Here is a 20,342-nt window from a genome sequence, read left to right on the forward strand (position 1 = left end):
CAGCCCCTTGGCATTCTCTAGCATTTTACCATAGCATAGTGTCTTTAGAACCCTTTTCGCTGTCTTAAATTAAATTTCACTGTTTTCTATTGACATTACAATGTGTCCCCCATTATATCAGTCAATATCAGTTGGATGACTGATTACCTGAACAGTCATCGGTTAAACATTATTTTAAAATTATGCATAATGTGCAAAGGATATCCTAGGTGCCATTCCAATCACAGAAATAGCCACGATTATTTATTCAGTTATTCTATTATCTAATGGAAGACATGCTCAAAGGATGGATAAGGGGGGAAAGCAATTAACAGAGCATAGATCAGTGAACTTTTGCTTGGGGTTGGTGGTTCAATAGCGGAAGGTATTGTCCTATCTGTAGGCATACCGGAAAGTGAATGATCTCATGTAATTCCAACAACTCCGTTCTATCTAACACTTTCTAAAATTCACCAGTAGTAATGTGTACGCTGCGATAGCCTTAATAAGAACCAATCCGCCTTTTGGCTTTGACATAAAGTTTGCATGATGATAATCTGCTTATATCTGAGGCAGAGTTTGGCACCTTGTTGTGCAGACAACAGGTGGAATAAATAATACTCTCTTCCATTACTTAGCTCTTTCACACTCCATGGGTTTTAGTTTCAGAGTTTGTGAGAGATAGAGCAAGCGGGGGAGGGGCAGAGAGAGAGGGAGGCAGAATCCCAAGCAGGCTCTGCACTGTCAGCATGGAGCCTGGTGTGGGGCTTGAACCCACGAACTGTGAGATCATGACCTGAGCCCAAATCAAGACCTGAATGCTCAACTGACTGAACCATCCAGGTGCCCCCATACTCCATGGTTTTAAAACGTATTGTATGGAATTGTCCTAACAACTCCCTAAAATAGCAATTTCCTCCCAGTTTATAAGCCTGAAAACCGTGTCTCAGAGAGGTTAATAATATGTCATACACGGTTCATTAAATGATACAACTTCACACCAGATCGCACCCGCTTCAAACCTCATGTTTTTAGTTCCTTGAAATGCTTTATAATTAGCTGACAAGCTTAAAAGTACGAATACTCACCAAAGACCACATCTCTACTTTAATGTGCCTTGACTGGAAGTTTGTAGAATCAGGCCCAACACACGTATGGGTAACTGACAATGTTCGCAGCCACAAAAACCTGATAGCATTTCTGTGACAGTCCCCATCCATTAGCCTGAGCCTCGGATAATATCTCTGTCCAAGTGGCTTAACGTTAGTTTCGGAAGATTCCTCACGATAACTGAAGGGATGGCAATCGCTGAGGCGATCTGTGGCATCCATGTAAAGCAAACACCCAGCATTCATTTCAAATATTCCTTGAGGGGCGCCTGGGGGGCTTGGTCGGTTGAGGGTCTGATTTTGATTTCGGCTCAGGTCATGATCTCTGCATTGAGCGGTGCGGAGCCTGCTTGGGATTCTCTCTCTCCCTCTCTCTGACCCTCCCCAGCTCGTGCTCTCTCTGTCTCTGTCTCTCTCAAAATAAATAACTGAATAAATAAACTTAAAAAAAATAAAATATTACTTCAAAATGAAAACATCCCTTGCTGCTTCCCAATGTCTGATTTCTTTTGTTCCTTGACTGGTAAGTGAATTTGGGGGGCGTAAGGTGAGGGGGTAACAAGTAACTAAAATTGAGCAGTGGCCCAGCTAGACAGCTGACACTGAACACAAACACTGCTGCCATTCTAGTGATTATTGTTGCCAACTGGGTGGGAAAAAAATAATCCTGGCTTGAAATGAAGGGGGACCTAAAACTAATTCTCTTTGGAGGGCCAGGCCATTCCTAATCCTTTATTTGATTTACTCTGGGAGCTTTAGTGAGAAAAGAAATGAGAAGAACAGTATCTGACGGATGGAAGGTCAAGGAAGCTCGTACAATAACATTTTCATGTTCTTTGCCCTGTTGACTTTTTAAAAGATAAATGTTATTATATGTTTCTACATGAAAAATACATACACCTTATATAAAATTTGGAAAATTCATAAAATAAAAAGGTGAGGGAATGGGTACCTTCCATATTTCTGCTCCCCGCCCCCCCGAAGGTAATCTCTGGTTTTATTTTAGGACCTTTTTTCAGTTGTAGGTTTTGAAAAGTGTATTTACATAACCTGACCACACTGTAAATTTAACTTGTTTCTGAAAAGTACTTTTTTGTTTGAAAAACACTTTTTAAATGATAATAACTGGAAGACTGACCAACATTATTCTTCGAGCATATAATTGTGCCCTAGATTGAGTAACAACAGGTTGGCTATTTGGGGGATGACCTCCTTTAATACCAGAAAGTGATATCATACAGATCTTGCCTAAGAAAATTTAAAAATTCCTGTGTATATCAGCATATTTTGTCAAGCAACAACCTAGAATATTCACTAATGGGGGGTTTAGGCCAAGGACTATGATAGAAAAAGTCAGGATATCTATAATCCCCCCCAAATATAATTAGTCCTATCTTCAAGGGGCTTCAAAGCTCTCTTTGAGGAGAAAAAAAAACCTTACTAAGTTTCTGAAAAGCTTTTTATAATGGAAGTTATAAAATAAATGCAGATAATTAAATCCTCACTATATTTTGAAACTTTAATGTATAGAACTTAAAATACTGAAATCATATTACAATAAAAATAAATTCTCTTGCAGACTGCATTCTCAAAAAACCACAGTAAATGGCCTAATTATTTTGAAAATATTAATAATAGTCATTTCATGACAATAAAAGGTTGAAGATACAGGAGAAGCACAAAGATGTTTATAATAGAATATTATATAATAATAAAAATTATGAAAACTGGAAGTGACCAAAATGTCCATCAGGATGATAACGGATAAATGCATTCTGGCATTCACTTTCCATGGAATCTTCTGCAATCATAAAACATGGTATTCGATGAGGCATTTTTAATGACATGGATAAATGTTTGCACTGTAATATTAAGTATTAAAACACATTTTGATGGATGGCCATTTCTTTTGCTTTAAATATACAGTTTCCTCTTTAAATATGAGATCATATATTGTTCAGTACATACTTAATGACACCCTGCTTTTCTATGTGTTTAATATTATGAAGTTTTTCAAGTCATTAAATATTTTTCTATGACATGATTAAAAAGAGAGAGAGAGAGAATCGCAAGCAGACTCCACACTATCGGCGCAGAGCCAGATGCAGGGCCCAAACCCATGGACTCCAAGATCAAAGACCTGAACTGAAATCAAGACTTGGACGCTTAACTCACTGCCCCGCCCAGGCCCCCTAAAGCGTGATTTTAAAAGACCAGAGTATTCCATTCTTTGGATGCCCCCTTATTAACGTAACCAATCTTCTATTTTTGGACACTTAGATATTCCCTTTTAAAACTACTGCTTTGAATCGCCTTCTCCCACTCTTTTTCTCCTTCTTTAAGCTATACTCTGCAGAACTGAATTTCTATGTCAAGAAGCATGTAAAGGTTAGGTCTTTTGCTTCCATATCTTAGATTCAGATATCCCTGAAAACTTGTTCTTAGTTTTAGTTACCAGTGTCCAGCTCCCCTCCCCAGTGACTAAAAAATGAAGACATCAGGGGTGCCTAAGTGGCTCAGTCAGCTGAACGTCTGACTTTGAGTTTCAGGAAGTTCGTGAGTTTGAGCCCTTCATCAGGCTCTCTGCTGTCAGCACAGAGCCTGCTTGCGATCCTCTGTCTCCCTCTTTCTCTCTACTCTTCTCTTGCTCCCTCTCTCTCACAAAAACAAATAAACATTAAAAAAAAAAAGAATGAAGACATCAACCCCAGAACCAAACGTGTTTTTAACTAATGCTGTTTATGATGAGAGGACACTCTCCTTGACCATGACTTCCATATCTCTTACTTTGTTTTTCTCTAATTCACCGTGTGCTTGGACCTTACAATCCCTTCCTTTATGCCTGGGGTCCAAGAGCAGTGACGCCTGTCCATGTTGTCTGTCTACATGGCCTCCACAATTGGTATCCAGTTCCCAGCTCTGCCAACCAGAATGTAATGCCTGACTCCTAAATACTTGCTTTCAATGCTATATGTTTTTCAAAAAAAGAGGGGTGGTAATAAGCCCAGGCCTGCATGTTTCCTCGGCAACTGTGAATTACCCAGGGAGCCCCTCTAGAAGTTCCTCTTCAAATCCTTGAAGAGGTGCACCCTATCCCATAATGTGTTTCAAATGCATGTGCTAACGTACCATCTCTATACTACCCGGTACCAAAATTGTCCTTTATCTGCAACTTGCTAAAATGAGATCTTCAAGTTCTTTAAGTTGTTATTATTTTTTAAATTTTTAATGTTTACTTATTTTTGAGAGAACGAATGACAGAGCATAAGTGGTGGGGGGGGAGCAGAGAGAGAGGAAGTCACAGAATCTGAAGCAGGCTCCAGGCTCTGAGCTAGCTGTCAGCACAGAGCCCGATACGGGGCTTGAACCCACAAACTGTGAGATCATGACCTGAGCCAAAGTCGGACGCTTAACTGACTGAGCCACCCAGGCGACCCTGTTCTTTCTTTCTTTTTTTTGGGTTTATTTATTTATTTTGAGAGAGACAGAGATAGTGTGAGTAGGGAAAGGGCAGAAACACAGGGACAGAAAGAGAATCTCAAGCAGGCTCCACACTGGTAGCACAGAGCCTGACGTGGGGCTTGAACCCACAAAACTGTGAGATCGTGACCCGAGCCGAAACCAAGAGTCAGACACTCAACCGACTGAGCCACTCAGGCACCCCCACAAGTTGTTCTCCATAAAGGTAGTGGCACCTTCTAGTCTGTTCTGAGGACTCTGGGGGAGTAATACCCCATCTGTGATGCATGGCTATTCCAAAGATGTCCAGACATCTTTAGGACCGAAGCCAGTTTCACAATTTCTCAGCATTCCATCGGGCCAAATGGTGTGGTTTTAGACCCAAAGCAGTTCCAGACTGACTGAATGGTGCCGCTAAATAAACCTGAAAGAGGGTCGGAGTAAATCGGCTCGCGTGGGGAGTCTTACTCTGTCCAGCAGATCTTGTCTAGCAGCTCTTTCATGGTCATGTGGTCCCACTCCTCCGCACGGGGTGCCTTCCACGGGGCATCACTGGGGATCTACAGTCAAATAAAGGTTCAGGGGTGGGGGTGGGGGGAAAATGTAATTCTCCATTTTAAATAGCTCTCTCAATAGTATTAAAAACTCTACCTCGAAGGAAAAAAATGTAAGCTTTCCAAATTCTCCCCATAATGATTTTTATGGCACCACCAAAGCTGTTTGTGAAGCATCCCTGTTACAGATCTACACCACGGGATCCATATTTAATTTCTCGTAACTCTCCCTGCACAGTAAATGGAGGCTATGTTGAAATTGGGCCACTTCCAAAAATCAATTACTAAGTTACGCATTTAGAGAGACCGTTCATAACTTCAGCTCCTTCATGAGAATCAGACAGCTGCACCAAATCATACCGAAATTGGAGTTTTGGGTCAAGCTCTGTGCGTGTCTACTATGGCCAGCAGGTTTGGGCATGGTGGTGACTCAAAAGACCTTAGGAGTCTTATTCTGCGATGGCCCAAGGACTTTCTAAATTAGAAAGATCGTGTCAGGAAGGCTGTGCTACATGGTCATCTCCCCCCATCACCAGTGATATGCAAACAGCACTCTGGTGGTCATCTTATTATTCTTTTAGAGGTCAGAAGCAAGTGCATTCACCCATTTCATAAGTCTTCACTGAGATACTTTCTGTACTAAATAATATGCAGCCAGAGCTGATACTTAGTTCCTTTGTCCTTAAAAAATTTTTTTTAATGTTTATTTATTTTTGAGAGACAAAAAGAGCATGAGCAGGGGAATGGCAGAGAGAGAAGGAGATGCAGAATTCGAAACAGGCTCTGGGCTCTGAGCTGTCAGCACAGACCATGATGCAGGGCTCGAACTCACGCAGTGCGAGATCATGACCTGAGCCAAAGTCAGCCGCTTAACTGACTAAGCCACCCAGGCGCCCCCTCCCTTTGTTTTTTTAAGGACTAAACTTATGAAAAATACAAATACAGTCAAAGAAGCCTTTAGTGAGCGTTACCTCTCGGCCCATGTTATCCATTGTTCTCCAAAGGTTGTTATGATCCAGGTACACAACTGGGTTCCACACAGGCGGAAAGGGGCCCCTGAAGGGGTATGATTTGCCCTGTGAGAGAGAAGATATTTTTAAAAGGAAACACTTACTATAATGCAAACAACAGTCAAATGCCTGCAAGCAAAATCATGTTCCTTGTCAATCTGTGATATACACTACTAAGTGTTTAAAATTTTTTTTATAGCTTATTTATTTTAGAGACAGGGAAAGACAGAGCACAAGTGGGGAAGGGGCAGAGAGAGAGGGAGACACAGAACCTGAAGCAGGCTCCAGGTTCTGAGCTAGCTGTCAGCACAGAATCTGACGTGGGGCTCGAACCCACGAACCGTGAGATCATGACCTGAGCCAAAGTCAGCCACTCAAGTGACTGAGCCATCCAGGCGCCCCCACTACTAAGTGTTTTAATTTCTTGTGTCCTTAGAACCCTATGCAGCTTTTCAGTGTGGAAATTTCCAGCTCAATTCTCTGTTACCTAAATAAATTGAGTGACCCAAAGCCCCCACAAACAAGAAAAAAGTTTCTCTCAGCTATTAGAACCCTTATCACATAAAATGTAAATGCCAGTACAGAAGTGGGGGTACCAAAAGTAATCTCATTTGCCAGTGATACTTGCAAAAATCTCAGAGTGAAGGGACCCTATGGGTCCTGAGGGCAAGAAAACTACAACTATAAATGTTACACAAATTAGAAAAAGATGAAAAACCAATTGTAGGGATGTAAGCGTATGTAGGAAGAGCAATAAAACAGAGTCCAGCAAGCTTTTCTAAGGAGTTAGAGTTGCTAGGCCATCAAGGAGTTCCCAGAGGAATTCCAAACTCAAAGCAGAAAGAAGAGGTGACTTAGGGGCGCCTGGGTGGCTCAGTTGGTTAAGCGTCCAATTCTTGATTTCAGCTTAGGTCATGATCCCGGCATCATGGGATTGAGCCCCACATCACGTTCCATGCTAAATGTGGAGCCTCCTTAAGATTCTCTCTCTCTCTCTCTCTCTCTCTCTCTTTCTCTCTCTCTCTCTCTCTCCCCCTCTGCTCCTCACCCCCTCTAAAGATTAAAAAAAGAAAGAAAGAAGAGACAATTTCAAGTGTCTTTTGGGGATGTAATTGTACTCCCTGGTTCTCCCAGCAAGGTAGGGACACCTCAACACAGAGACAAAGGGCAGACATTTCTCCAAAGACTAATAATAAGACAGCCTATTAATAATATCTGGGAAGTTTAACTCGATGGTGGTTAAGGATACCCACAAAAAGCGCTCTGGGTCAACCTGAAAACCTGAGTCTGAAGTCAGGCTGTGCTTCTGACATCATCTTTCATCCATCTTAGGATAACTCAAGGTCTGTGGACAACCGAAATGTCACCAGAACTCTGAGTCATTCAGGGAAGACTCATGTCATACTGATTTTGGAGTCGGAGAAATGAGTTGGGAAACGAGAGGACATTGCGTGTTCATTCTTGTACTCATTCTCTGGTCATGCTGGTCTGTCTTCTCTTTCCAATGAGGCCACAAGGTTCTCAGGGAAGATTCAGGCTCACTTTTCTTCTTGTGTTACGTAGAGTTCTTCAGAGAAACAGAACCAACAACATTGTGTGTGTGGGTTTGGGGGAGGCAGGGTGTGGGGAAGGAGATTTATTTTGAAAACTTGCCTCACACAATTAAGGAGGCTTGTCAAGTCCAAAATCTGCAGGGTAAGCCAGCAGGTTGGAGAGCCAGAGAAGAACTGCAGTTCATGTCCAGAGGTTGTCTGCTGGTAGAATTCCCTCTTCCTTCGAGGACCTCAGTCTTTTTCTATGAAAGCCTTCAAATGATTAGATGGGGCTCCCCTACATTATGGAGGGTCATCTATTTTCCTCAAAGTCTACTGATTTCTTTTTTTTTTTTAATTTTTAATATTTATTTATTTTTGAGAGAGAGACAGAGAGACAGAGTGCAAGTGGGGGAGGGACATAGACAGAGGGAGACACAGAACTAGAAGCAGGCTCCAGGCTCTGAGCTGTCAGCACAGAGCCTGATGTGGGGCTTGAACCCACGAACCATGAGGTCATGACCAGAGCTGAAGAGGGAAGCTTAACCGACTGGGCCATCCAGGAGCCCCTCCAAAGTCTACTGATTTCAATGTTAATCTCACCTACAAGTACCTTCATGGAAACACCCTGGATAGAGTTTGACCAAATATCGATATTGTGGTCAAGCCAAGTCAGCACAGAACCATCACACTTTTTAATCAACTTTATTAAGAAAGAATTTACATACAATGTAACCATTTTAAATGCACGATTTGGGGAGTTTTGACACATGTATGCCCCCATGTAACTACCATCACGATCAAGATATAAAACATTCCCATAACCCCACAGAAAGTTCTCCTTTGCCCCTTCCCAGTCAATTCCTGCCCTTCCCTTGGTGTACAGAAAGTCTATTTTTTTAATGTTTTCCTTATTTTTGAGAGACAACGTGAGATAGAGCACAAGCAGAGAGGGGCAGAGAGAGAGAGGGAGACACAGAATCCGAAGCAGGCTCCAGGCTCTGAGCTGTCAGCACAGAGGTCAATGCAGGGCTCAAACCCACAAACCGTGAGATCATGACCTGTGCTGAAGTTGGATGCTTAACCAAAGGAGCCACCCAGGCGCCCCCAAAAATAGTAACTTTAATTTGTGGTCACACAAGCGTTATTTCCAGTTTAAGTTTCCATCTCTTCTTTCAGTTTTTAAAAAATATTTATATTTAAAATTTTTTTTAAATGTTTTCTTTTATTTTTGAGAGAGAGAGGACCAGCATGAGCAGGGGAGGGTCAGAGAGAGAGGGACATACAGATTCTGAAGCAGGCTTCGGGCTCTGTGGGCTCTGGGCTGTCAGCACAGAACCCGACGTGGGGCTCAAACCCACAAACTGCAAGATCATGACCTGAGCTGAAGCCGAACACTCAACTGACTGAGCCACCCAGGCACCCCAAAAATATTTACTTTTGAGAAATAAATAAAGAGAATGAGAGAGAGAGAGGCAGAGAGAGAGGATCCAAAGCAGGCTCTGAGCTGTCAGCCCAGAGGCTGACGCAGGGCTTGAACTCATGAACTGCAAGATCATGACCTGACGCGAAGTCAGATGCTTAATTGACTGAGCCACTCAGGAGCCCCTTCTTTTGGTTTTATTGAGCTATAATTGACATATAGCTCTGTGGAACTATAAAATGTACAGAATAATGACTTGATTTACATATACTATGAAGTGATTAAGTTTAGTCAACACCTATTACCTTATCTAGATACCAAAAAAAAAAAAAGACAAACATGGTTTTTTCCTTGTGATGAGACCTACTTTCTTACAAAGTGCCCTTCTCATCACCTCATTCAGAGGCACATGACTTACCACGGATGCTAACAAGCCTGATCCCTTGGTTAAGGTGGCGCCTGCCTTCCTGTGCTCTGTTCTTTGAAAGCGAGTCACTAGTTTCAGTCCATCCTTAAGAAGAGATGGTGGGAATATTAAACTCCACTTCCTGGAGGGAGGGTATCCACATAGAGTTATAAAATTCTTCCCTAAGGAAGATTTGTTACTTTCTTCATTGTTGTTTATTTGTTCAATCATCTATTTACATCACTATGGACTCACATCTATTACTCCCATGTCCACTGGGTTGGCGCTTGTGTCCTTTGCAATGACCTCATCTCTTTGTTTCTTGAGCACTTCCCTGATTTCCGGCACTAGAAGATTCTCCAGGCTCTTCTATTACCTCTGTCTCAGCCCTAGGATCTGCTGTTTTTTCAAGACCTCATTCTTTTTATCAAAAGAATGATATTCATTTTTTTCTTTAAAATTTTTTTTAAGATTTATTTATTTTTGAGAGACAGAAAGAGATAGAGCCTGAGTGGGGGTGGGGCAGAGAGAGAGGGAGACACAGAATTAGAAGCGGGCTCATGGCTCTGAGTTGTCAGCACAGAGCCCGACACGGGGCTCGAACTCACGAGCGGTGAGATCATGACCTGAGCCGAGTCGGACGCTCAACTGACTGAGCCACCCAGGCGCCCCTCTAAATTTGTTTTTTTAATAAAAAATGTTTTTGCATGGTTCTAAAAGATATATATAAAATATTCCATCCAAGAAAAATAGAATACACATTTTCCTCAACTTACACACAGAAGAATCCCCTGGTTAAATAACATAAAAAGAGACATAACAAATATTATACATTTGAGAAGACTGAAATCCTACCAAGTATATTTTCCAACCACAAAAACTAAAGACGAACAATAAAACAGAGCTGGAAAATCAACCATGTAAATATTCAATACTTAATAGATAAATATTAAACAGCACACTATCGCACAAGCAACAGGTCAAATAAGAAATCTAATGGTACATCAAAATATGCCTCAAAATGAAAGAAAAAGAAAACACAATATTCCAAAACCTAGGGGATGCAGCAAAAGCAGATGTTACAGAGAAATTTATGTTATTCAGTGCTTGAGTGAAGAAACACAGTTCAGGGGTGCCTGGGTGGCTCAGGTGGTCAGGGTCAGACTCTTGATTTCGGCACAGGTCACAATTTTAACTGTTCACGAGTTTGAGGCCTGAGTCAGGCTCCGTGCTGATAGTGCAGAGCCTTCTTGGGATTCTGTTTCTTCCTCTCTCTGCCCTTCCCCTGCTCGCTTGCTCTCTCTCTCTCTTTCCCCCTCAAAATAAAGAAATGAGCATTAAAAAGAAATAGAACAGGGGCGTCTGGGTGGCTCAGTCGGTTAAGCGTCCGACTTTGGCTCAGGTCATGATCTCACGGTTCGTGGATTCGAGTCCTGCGTCGGGCTCTGTGCTGACAGCTAGCTCAGAGCCTGGAGCCTGTCTTCGGATTCTGTGTCTCCCTCTCTCTCTGACCCTCCCCTGCTCATGCTGTCTCTCTCTCTCTCTCTCTCTCTCTCTCTCTCTCAAAACTAAATAAAAACATTAAAAAAAAAAAAGAAATAAAACATACTTGCTGAGCCAAGTCTCTGCCATTTTGCTCCCGGCGCTGACCTCAGTCTCTGCCAGCAGAAACAGGTGGCCTGGCCCTTCTTAGATCCAGCTTCTTGAGAGTGACCTTTTCTTCCCAGGGGTTTTCTCTGCTTTTCCTGGGACTCTTGTCCTCCCTTCCTGCGGGGAGCCAGAGCAGGCCGCCCACCCCTCCAGAACTCAGTCATTTTTACAGCTATTGGCAAGGACCATGCTTAGGCCATAAACAAATTTGGAGGGCCAAGCTTTACTTTCAATCTGTATTTCCAGTTTGGAAGAAAAGAAACAGATCTTGTCCATGGGGGAGAAAGGAAGGAAGTCCTATAAGCTTTACTTAGTAAATGGTCTTCTTCTGTTCATGCACTCACATTTCCTTTTTTAAAAAATGTTTATTTGGTGGGGAGAGGGGCAGAGAGAGAGAATGGGAGCCACAGAATCCAAAGCACGCTCCAGGCTCCAAGCTGTCAGCACAGAGCCCGACACAGGGCTCGAACTCATGAACCATGAGATCACAACCTGAACCGAAATCGGACGCTGATGTGACCGAGCCACTCAGGCGCCCCTTTGTGCTCACATTTCTAAGCACCATGAGCTGGCATTGACACTGTCTTCTGATTACATCACCACATGGGCAAGCTGGAGGGAGGGCCGGACAATGGCCAAGTTTTTGGAACCAGCCGGCAGCACGGTAGCCCGTGAAAGGCCTGGAACTGTCCATGTAGGGAGAAACGGGGGTGGTGGTGGCTAAGATGTTAAGCAAAACCCTGCAGGAATAATAACAACAAGCAGTAAGACAGCAGCCAACACGAGGTCTGTACTCTGTTCTGGCCTTGTTCTGTTTGTGCACTTTGCCTGCACAGACTCATTAGTCTTCATAACAGCCCTTTCAGAAGGAGAAGTGGAGGCAGATGAAATCTGGATCATTTGCTCAAGGTCTCATAAGTAATAAGCAGCAGCAGGATTTCAATTCAGACATTTAAAGGCCAATGCTCTTGATCATGAAGCTTCCCAGCCTCTTAAGTACAACTATCAAACACCACGGGGCTAACAGGTTTCATGCAAGTAGTTAATTTCATGCTCACAACAACCCTGTGAGTAAGCTGCTAATTGTAGGCTTCATTGCAGAGATGAGTTCTGAAGCACAGAAAGGTTGAGTAACTTGTTCAAGGTCACGCAGCTTGTAGGTAGTGGGAACAGAATTTAACCTCAGGTTTGTGTGTTCAGGATTCAAGCTCTTACTTATGTCTCTGCTCTATGAGCCTCTGTTCAGTTAACTTAAGGAAGGTCTCTGGAAGGTCATTTCCATCCAGTCATCCCTTGAGATTCCTTTTTTTTTTTTATAAATATTTTTTCTTTAAAATATTTTAAATTTATTTTTAACTTTTTACTATTTATTTTTATTTATTTTATTTTACATTTAAAATTTTTAATGTTTACTTTTGAGAGACAGAAAGAGAGAGACAGTGTGAGCAGGGGAGTGGTAGAGAGGGAGACACAGAATTGGAAGCAGATTCCAGGCTCCGAGCTGTCAGCCTAGAGCCCGATGCGGGGCTCGAACTCATGAACCACAAGGTCACGACCTGAGCCGAAGTCGGACGCTTAACTGACTGAGCCACCCAGGCGCCCCTTATTCCTTGTTTTAAATTTTTAAAAATTTATTTTATTCTTCATTAATTAATTGATTTATTTTTATTTTTTAAATTTCTTTTACCACTTGAGATTCTTAAACCAGGTAGCGGCTAATGATGTGTTCGATGTCCAGGATGGTTTCTGCCATGTCAGCAGTATCCAGCAAGTATTTCCGGAGCACCTCCTGTCCCTGCGCCAGTTCTGGGGGCAGAGTAGCGAGTAACAACAGACAACAGTCTCTGCTCTCGTGGGAGCCTACATTCTAATAGGCGAAAACAAACTCAACTAACAAACCAGACACGAAACGAAATAAAAAAGAAAATAATGTAGGATATTAGACAGTGGTCAGAGGGGCGCCTGGGTGGCTCAGTTGGTTGAGCGTCTGTCTGACCCTTGATTTCAGCTCAGGTCATGATTCCAGGGCTGTGGGACTGAGTCCCAAGTCGGGCTCTGTGCTGAGCATGGAGCTTCTTGAGATTCTCTCTCCCTCCCTCTCTCCCCTTGCACCACCCTTCTCAAAAATAAAAATTAAAAAAGAAGGTGATAAGAGCTACAAAAAAAAAGAGGGGGAAAGACAAAGAGGAAGTGCTGGTGGTTTGGGGTTGAGTGCAATTTTATTTTATTACTTTATATTTTATTTTATTTTAAGTTTATTTATTCTGAGAGGAAGACAGCATGAGCAAGGGAGGGACAGAGAGAGAGGGAGACACAGAATCTGAAGACAGGCTCCAGGCTCTGAGCTGTCAGCACAGAGCCTAACTCGGGGCTTGAACCCACGATCTGTGAGATTGTGACCTGAGCTGAAGTTGATCACTTAACTGACTGGTTCTCCCAGGCACCCCTGATTGCAATTTTAAATAAGAGGGCCAAGGACAGCCTCACTGAGCAGGTGACATTGGAGGTAAAAGATAAAAGAGGACAGAGAGAGAACTTCAGGAGGAAAAGCAAGGAGGCCGGCTCCATCCTGTCCCTTCTGCTGGGATGGGCCCTTGCTCGCTGGAAAAACTCCAGTCTCCTGAGTCTGTTCCTCAAGGTGACTGCCAAGGAGATGGCCTCTGCGCTCCGGTCCGGGAGACAAGGTTCCCTGGTCTTAGCAGCCGATCATCACTCCTGCATCACTGCTTCTTCCTCCCTTGAAGATTCTTTGCTCTCCGATCTCCATCGGGGCAAAGCTTAAACTACTTTCTATGCCCAGCTCAAGATACGTTCTTCTAGAAGCCTTCCAAAATTCACCTCTCCCCCAGTCAGTGCACTAAATATCAAGTTCACTCCATCTTGGCTCCCTGCTGTATTAGCTGGTACCTGTCCACCTTGTTATCTGGACAGTATTCTCTAGGTGTTCCGTGTGGGTCTCTCTTCTCTTCCCAGTCCCTTCAGGAAAGGACTCAACCACCTGCATCCTCCCATGATGCTTAAGAGCGTTATATATTCAATCAGTGTTTGATATGCTTTGGATGATTGGATGGATCAATGCACGGACAGATGGGTGATTGGAAACTGAATGTTTGTGTCCGCCCCACAAAATTCATATGTTGAAACCTGACTTCCCATGTGACGGTATTAGGGGATGGGCCCTTTGGGACGTGGTGGGGTCACGTGGGTCCCAGCCTCATGGATGAAATCTGTGCCCTTACAAAAGAGACCGGGAGAGTTTCTGCCATGTGATGACACAGCGAGACCAAATCTGCCAGCGGCGCCTCGATCTTGGACTTCCCAGCCTCTAGAACTGTTAAGAAATAAGTTTCTATTGTTTATAAGTAACTTGGTCTCTGGTATTTTGTTATAGAAGCCTGAACTGACTAAGGCAAACAGTGTAAAAATAAGGAGAGGAATTCTTTAGGGTCTGAGACAGAAGTCTGAAAGAATGTTTTCTTTTTTCTTTTTTTTTAAATTTTTAATGTTTATTTTTGAGAGAGACAAAATGCGAGTGGGGGAGGGTCAGAGAGAGAGGGAGACACAGAATCTGAAGCAGGCTCCAGGCTCTGAGCTAGCTGTCAGCACAGAGCCTGACGTGGGGCTCGAATTCATGAGCGGGGATCATGACCCGAGCTGAAGTTGGATGCTTAACCGACTGAACCACCCAGGTGCCCCATGACTGAATGTTCTCTAAACACAGTCAAAATTAATTTCTTCTGAAAAAAAAAAATAAAGTGCTCCAAGTAGGAAGCTGGAAATTGTGACTCTTCCCCCTCAAAGGTCTAATCAATGTCTTTGTCCTCCTTATCTTCATAATCAGTTGTAAATACACCTGCTGATGGGCACAGACTTTGAGTTCCACAGGGGATTGTCTGCAAAATTAGCTCATACATTTATCTCAAGGAATAAGCATTTTGAGAAAGACATAGAGTGTTTTTAATGTCAATTTATTTATTTTTGAGAGCGAGAACGAACAAGCATGGAAGGGGCACACACACACACACAGAGAGAGAGAGAGAGAGAGAGAGAGAGAGAGACAGACAGACAGACAGACAGACAATCCCAAGCAGGGTCCTCACTATCAATGCAGGATCTGATGTGGGGCTCGATCTCACAAATCTCAAATCATGACTGGAGCCGAAATTAAGAGTTGGAGGTTTAACCAATTGAGCCACTCAGGCTCCCCTAAAGATTTAACTTTTTAAAATTAAAAACCTTTTTTTTTTTTTTACTTTGAGAGAGAGATAGAGAGCAAGCAGGGGAAGGACAGCGAGAGAGGGAGAGAGAGAATAGCAAGCAGGCTCTGCACTGTCAGTGTAGAGCCTGATGCGGGGTTCGAGCTCATGGACTGTGAGATCATAACTTGAGCCAAAGTCAAGAGTCAGACGCTCAACCGACTGAGGCACCCAGCTGCCCTGGTCTAAAGATTTTATTTTTAAGCGACCTCTAGACCCAACGTGAGGCCGTGAACTCACAACCCTGAGATCAAGAGTTGTGCGCTCCACCGACTGAGTCAGGGGCCCCTCGAAAGACATGAAGCTTTGTTCCTTTAATCACATGCTGCTTCTATCAGCCATTTCCAGCCACATCATGCTGCAAATCATCAGGACACGCCACTGAAGCCAAGAGGTCGTTTCCAAAGCAGAATAAAGCCCACAGCTAAAATCTGTTTCCCTGTGCCGATTTTTTCAGTCTTTGAGGTAGTAGACACGTAAGTGTTTCTTTGAGGTCAAATAGCACAGGCATCTAAAATCCCCCAATAAATACCATCCATTTAGGGCACATAATTTCTGAACAATATACGACCCAACATGCACCAGCACTAGCAAAGTTCCAGAATGCTCTGTCCTTGAATAATGTACTTTTCAAAAACAGGGACAGATACCCAGGGGCTTTAGCTTTTCCAGGAGAAATCTTGGCTCACATAAAAGGCTGTTGCCTTCACAGTGCTAAGGATTACAGGAAAGCCAAACACTTGAAGCGTTAGTTCCTGCCCTTTTCTGGGACAAGGGCCTCTCTGAAAACCTGTTGAAAATCACAGGATCTCTTCAGTCAAGGGCACACATACGGGCAATTCTGCATAAAATTCTGAGTGTGCCTGAAACATACCAATGGGTCCTTCCCCAAGAGTGCAGCAATCTGAGGCTATAAAAGTGTAATGACAAGGGCGCCTGGGTGGCTCAGTCATTTAAGCATCTGACTTTAGCTCAGGCCATGATCTCATGGTTCGTGTGTTCGAGCCTCTCATTGGGCTCTGTGCTGACGGTGCACAGCCTGCTTGGGATTCTCTCTTTCTCTCTCTCTCTCTCTCTCTTCTCCCCCCCCATCCCTGATGCATGTGCGTTCTCTCTTTTCATGAAAAAAAAATTTAAATTAAAAGTGTGATGACAATATTAAAGGTTGGTGAGATTAAGGAGCGACTGAAACTCTCACCCCAGGCTAATGGGGCTGTAACATAGTCTAATCACTTGGCAAAACTGTTTGGCAATATTTACTAAAGCTGAGTGGTGTGCATAGCTTACGGCCCATTCCTTGGTGCCCAAGAAAATGTTCTCCAAACAATACACAAGAATGTTAAATGTCCTTGAATAGGAGCATGAATGATGGAATTGAATTATAGTCCCACAGCAGAGCACCATATAGCAATGAGAATGATCTATAATTACCCAGAAACACATATATGAATTTCACGACATAGATTCACAAAAGAAGCCAGACCCAAAGGTGACAGGCTGGAAGATTCCATTTGTATAAAGTTCTAAAACAGGCAAAACTAATCTCCAGAAGTAATAGAAGTCGTGATAGCAGTGATCCCTGGGGATAAGGTAGTGTCCGTAAGGGAGCATGAGGAAGCTTCTGGGGGCTGATCATGCTGTTTCTCGATCTTGGTGCTTCCTGGCTGTGTTTGCTTTGTGGAAATTCGTCAAGCTGGGCCTTTATGTTTGTCTCCTTTTCTGTAGACATGGTATCCATCAGTAAAAACTGACATACTCTGAATAGACTAAACACCACTGAACTGTACACTTGAAGCGGGATAACTGCATAGTACGTGAATTATATCTCAATAAAGTTGTTTTTAAAAAAATTAATGGTTGGGGCGCCTGGGTGGCTCAGTTGGTTGAGTGTTCAACTTTGGCTCAGCTCAGGATCTCCCAGTTCCTGGGTTTCAGCCCTGCATCAGGCTCTGTGCTGATGGCTCAGAGCCTGGAGGCTGCTTTGGATTTGGTCTTCCTTTCTCTCCGCCCCTCTCCCACTCATGCCATGTCTTTGTCTTTCTTTCAAAAATAAATAAATGTTAAAAAAAATTAACGGTTGATGGAACTTCTGAATTCAGGGTGAGGAAAGTTAGCAGCCAGAAAAGGAATCCTGGATTTGTTGACCCTTTGAGTAGATAGGAATTTCAAGGTTTTTTTTTTTTTACCTTTATTTATTTTTGAGAGACACAGAGAGACAGAGCATGAGTGGGGGAAGGCAGAGAGAGAGGAAGACACAGAATCCAAAGCAGGCTCCAGACTCAAAGATGTCAGCACAGAGCCCAATGTGGGGCTTGAACCCATGAGCGGTGAGATCATGACCTGAGGTGAAGTCGGATGCTTAACTGACTGAGCCACCCAGGTGTCCCCTCCAAATTCCAGTGAATCTTAAACAAGTCTTAATACTGAAATCTTCTCTTCCATGCATTTTTAACAATGCTCTGGTAGCTGTGTTAACTTCTGCGTAATCTTAGAAAAAAGATCACTTTTAGTCTCACTAAAAGACTTCACAGACCCTCCATAAATCATTTATGTAAAAGTAGTTTTCTCAGCTCTAATATTCTAGTTTATAAGAAATCTTATGTGGTTTTTCTGACAAAAACATAAAGTGCTTGTCAGAGTAGCCACTATTAGAGAGTTGTAAAATTCCATGCCCGTACAGATGAGTTATGGTTTGGAAAATTTTACTACAGAAGTGTGGTGTTGTGATAATATATATCTGGCCTTTGCCCTCAATTCTTGGCCTGTAAGACCTTTGGAATTTCATAGCGATAGGGCGTAAATAAAGCATCTTTTGTTATTCATAAAAGCTCCTTTTTAAAAACAATTTTTAAGTGTTTGTTTTTGAGAGAAAGAGACAGAGTGTGAGGCAGAGAAAGAGGGAGACACAGAGCCTGACATGGGGCTCGAACTCACACGCAGTGAGATCATGACTTGAGCCGAAGTCAGACACCTAACCTACTGAGCCACCCAGGCGCCCCATCATGAGACTTCTTTTTAAACCATACCTCATGTTATGCTAAGGAGGTGACTCCTGGGGGGCCCTAAAGCTTCTGGAAGGGAGCTGGTTGCCGGAGGAACCAACCATATGATTAGAAGTTTGGAACTTTGTGTCCCTGGACTTCTGGGTAGTGGTGAGTCTGGAGATTGATTTAATCACCAAAGATCAGTGATCTGATCAATTGTGCCTTTATAAAGAAGCCTCCATCAAAATCCCTAAACAAGAGCTTCCAGGTTGGTGAACGAGAACACACCCATGCACTGGGAGGGTGACACATCCCAAACCCCACGGACACAGAAGCCCCAGGACTCATGGCCCTTCCAGACCTTCTCCGATGTACCTACTCACCTGACTGTTCATCTGTGCCCTTTACCACAAACCAGGAGTAGGAAGTAAACTGTTTTCTCTGAGTTCTTTCTGTGAGCCATTCTGGCAAATGATCATACCTGAGGAGGGGCATCATGGGAACCTCTGGTTTATAGCTCGTCCATCAGACATACAGAAGGCCCTGGATTTGTGACTGGACTTTGAAGTGGGGACAACTGTGTAGGGTTGAGCCCTTAATGTGTGGGGTCTATGCTAATTCAGGTAATTACTGTCAGAAGTCAATTGAATTGTAGAACACCCAGCCGGTATCTGTAGAGTTAAAGCACTGGCTGGTGTGGGGGCGCCTGGGTGGCGCAGTCAGTTAAGCATCTGACTTTGGCTCAGGTCATGATCTCATGGCTCCTGAGTTCAAGCCCCGTATTGGGCTCTGTGCTGACAGTGTAGAGCCTGGAGCCTGCTTCAGATTCTGTGTGTCTCTCTCTCTCTCTGCCCTTCCCCGACTCACATTCTGTCTCTCAAAAATAAATAAAAACATTAAAAAATTAAAAAAAAAGAATTTGCTGGCGTATTAAAAAACCCCCACATATTTGGTGTCAGAAAGGTTGTGAGTGAAAAATAGATCATAAGAAGAGGTAAAGTCATTTTTCAGTAATTGAATTACAGGGCAGCAAAGAAATAAAACCAAATACACTTACCTGAGCAAAAAAAGGGATATTTGGCTTAACCACAATCATCACAAAACCTTATTTTAGAATATTCAAACACCAGAAATCACTTGAAAAAGATCCATTTTGGGGGCTCCTCGGTGGCTCAGTCGGTTAAGTGTCCGACTTCAGCTCAGGTCATGATCTCACAGTTCGTGGAGGTGAGCCCCACATCAGGTTCTGTACTGACAGCTTGGAGCCTGGAGCCTGCTTCAGATTCTGTGTCTCCCTTTCTCTCTGCCCCTCCCCTACTCGGTCTCTGTCTCAAAAATAAATAAACTATAAAAGAAAGAAAAAAAAAGAAAAAGATCTCTTTTTGTCCCCACATATATGTGATTAGAGGGAAGAGCACAGCCTGTGATATTCAACACGCCACTAGGTGACCATGTGAACTCAGGTCAAGTGACTTCAAGTGTAGGCCACGGTAGGGGCCAAGCATAGGCCACCCCAAGATGGGCCACTTTGGCATGAACGGTATTTTTAAAAAATGTTTTATTTATTTTTGAGACAGAGAGAGACAGAGCGAGCAGGGGAGGGACAGAGAGAGAGGGAGACACAGAATCCAAAACAGGCTCCAGGCTCTGAGGTAGCTGTCAGCACAGAGCCCGATGTGGGGCTTGAACCCACAAACCATGAGATCATGACCTGAGCTGAAGTTGGACGCTTAACCAACTGAGTCACCCAGGTGCCCCATGAATGGAATTTTTATTTTTATATTTGTAATAGTTTATTGTCCAATTGGTTTCCATATAACACCCAGTGCTTCTCCCCACAAGTGCCCCCCACCATGACCATCCCCCCTCCCTTCCACCCCCTCCCCCTTGAGTCCATGGTTCATTTTCAGTATTCAGTAGTCTCCCTTGATCTGTGTCCCTCACTCTTCCCCGCTCTCTTTCCCCTTCCTCTCCCCATGG

At 43.3% G+C, this 20,342-nt stretch overlaps 1 protein-coding gene across 1 annotated transcript in view; it reads right to left on the reverse strand.

Annotated features, from left to right (window-relative positions):
• MAOB (monoamine oxidase B) overlaps nt 1–20,342 on the reverse strand; it is a 120,325-nt gene that overhangs the window by 27,399 nt on the left and 72,584 nt on the right. The window contains exons 4-5 of the mRNA XM_029929937.1: nt 6,073–6,177; nt 5,016–5,107 (exon numbers count right to left, since the gene is read on the reverse strand). Coding sequence (XP_029785797.1) covers nt 5,016–5,107; nt 6,073–6,177 — 197 coding nt within the window. The remainder of the gene's footprint in view (nt 1–5,015; nt 5,108–6,072; nt 6,178–20,342) is intronic.

The sequence above is a fragment of the Suricata suricatta genome, chromosome X (genome assembly GCF_006229205.1).
Source record: "Suricata suricatta isolate VVHF042 chromosome X, meerkat_22Aug2017_6uvM2_HiC, whole genome shotgun sequence".
In the NCBI taxonomy this organism is placed as follows: domain Eukaryota; kingdom Metazoa; phylum Chordata; class Mammalia; order Carnivora; family Herpestidae; genus Suricata; species Suricata suricatta.